The sequence below is a fragment of the Nanorana parkeri genome, unplaced genomic scaffold (assembly GCF_000935625.1).
Source record: "Nanorana parkeri isolate BGI_ZX_2015 unplaced genomic scaffold, ASM93562v1 scaffold622, whole genome shotgun sequence".
Classification (NCBI taxonomy): domain Eukaryota; kingdom Metazoa; phylum Chordata; class Amphibia; order Anura; family Dicroglossidae; genus Nanorana; species Nanorana parkeri.
The window spans coordinates 933,744-935,588 of NW_017306890.1; the positions used below are offsets into that span (position 1 = coordinate 933,744).

At 40.3% G+C, this 1,845-nt stretch overlaps 1 protein-coding gene across 1 annotated transcript in view; it reads left to right on the top strand.

Annotated features, from left to right (window-relative positions):
* The first annotated feature begins 1,199 nt into the window (after positions 1-1,199).
* SLC17A6 (solute carrier family 17 member 6) overlaps positions 1,200-1,845 on the top strand; it is a 28,761-nt gene continuing 28,115 nt past the window's right edge. Inside the window, exon 1 of the mRNA XM_018563017.1 lies at positions 1,200-1,364. Coding sequence (XP_018418519.1) covers positions 1,279-1,364 — 86 coding nt within the window. The 5' untranslated portion in view covers positions 1,200-1,278. The remainder of the gene's footprint in view (positions 1,365-1,845) is intronic.

Consider the following 1,845-nt stretch of genomic DNA (forward strand, 5'->3'; position numbering starts at 1 on the left):
CTACGTTCTGGCTTTTGTCAAGGATTGGGAGCGCTCGTCGTCGTTCTTCTTTGAACCCCCTGCATGGTGTGATCATGGAAAGACATTCCGTCATCTGTCACATGATCACGCCGCTTGGAAATATTGAGCCAGGGACGAGGGCCACCCCCCTATATCACAAGATTTTTTTTCTTTTTTGGCTTATGAGGCGTAATCAGAGTACAACGAATAATAAACAATGGGGTGCTGAGAACCCCATTGTTTATTATTCTTTGTATTATGATATGTAAGCGGGGGTGGTACCGGTGCCCAATAGGAGGTCGGTCATTATTGTATTGAAGGTGTAAAGTGAGTCCCAGAAGTAAAAAAAAAAACAACGGAACATTTCTGTAAATAAATGATAATAACAATGTAACATCAGCAATGTGAAGACAAAAGGAATAAGGTGAAGGTGTCTCTTTTGAATAAACTCCTGAATGAGGACCTTGCACCTTTGGTGCACATAGACTTGAAATGATGACATCTTCTCTTTGGTTTCCATAGCATCCACTCTAAGGAGCCACAGAATGAATGCCTTGCACTGCGATCCGCCCCAATTCCCTGTGAAAGTTAGCAGTAGAGAGAGAGAACAGGAAGCCTCTTCCCCCGGACCTGTCCGTGGTGCTGAAGCACCAGCAGAGACTCAAGGGGGGGAGTTGAGTGAATTAGGAAATTGCAGCCTGTTGAAGACCTTTCACTTGCCCATGAACAAAAAACCTTAACTCCCTCTGATGCTGACAGTGAGAGGTGCAGCCATCTAAGACCCCTCTGGGAATATTCTTACACTTTGCACCAAAGACCAGGAAAGGTTGGAGAATTCTTTTTTTTTTTTTCCTTGTTGGAATTTTCTATCTTGGAATTTTTTTTTTTGTTTCTTTGGGTCTCTCATGAAAAGCAATATCTCCTCCACGCCTCGCCATTGCCAAGGAGCGGAGCTTCAGAGTTTCGTTAAGGCAGATGTGATGCAACATGGATTGTGAAGCAGCCAGAGGAGCAATGCACAGAGCGCTGTGATAGCCATGATCCAACCTTCACTCGCATTGAGAAGAGGACTCGGTGCCAGGAACACCTTGTAGCCATTGTCTCCCTCTCTATATTTTTGTAGGATCTTACCCTTAGCGTTGGATTTTTTTTTTGTCTTTTGTTTCTTCTTTTTTGTTGTTGTTGTCTTTTTGGAATATAATAGCACTATGAGAATTGGCCATTGCGTGCACCTTAGCATTTAAGAAGACACCTGCTAACGACGCACCTGAAGCAATAATGGATTCAATAAAACAAAGGATTTTAACTCCTGGAAAGGAAGGGCTGAAGAACTTTGCAGGGAAATCACTCGGTCAGATATACAGGTATCTTTTTTTGGGTTATTTGTGAGAATTCTCGCCTCTTGTCTTTACAAAATAATACATAAAGGTGACTAAATGATACATAGAAGAGCTACAATGTGATCTACAGAGCTGCTTTATTACATGTTGGATGCTGTGATTTTTTTTTCTTTTTTGTTGGTTAATTGTTAATTAGAACATCATTCAATATGCATGTTTCAGATTCATTTTAGACAGGATCACTTAAACTTTGCTATCACCTGAAACATACAAGGGTAAAGAGACACACTTAATGAATGCATCCCTGAGTGGGATAATCGTGAAATGCTGAATAAATAAATATGCAATAGGTGTGTGGGTTAACTTCCACCAGGGACGAATGCAAAACATTTCCTATTCTACCTGGAAATGCCCAAAAAATTAGGAGTTTTAGGTTTTTCTTTATATACTGTATATATGTGTGTGTGTATATGTGTGTGTGTGTATATATATATATATATATATA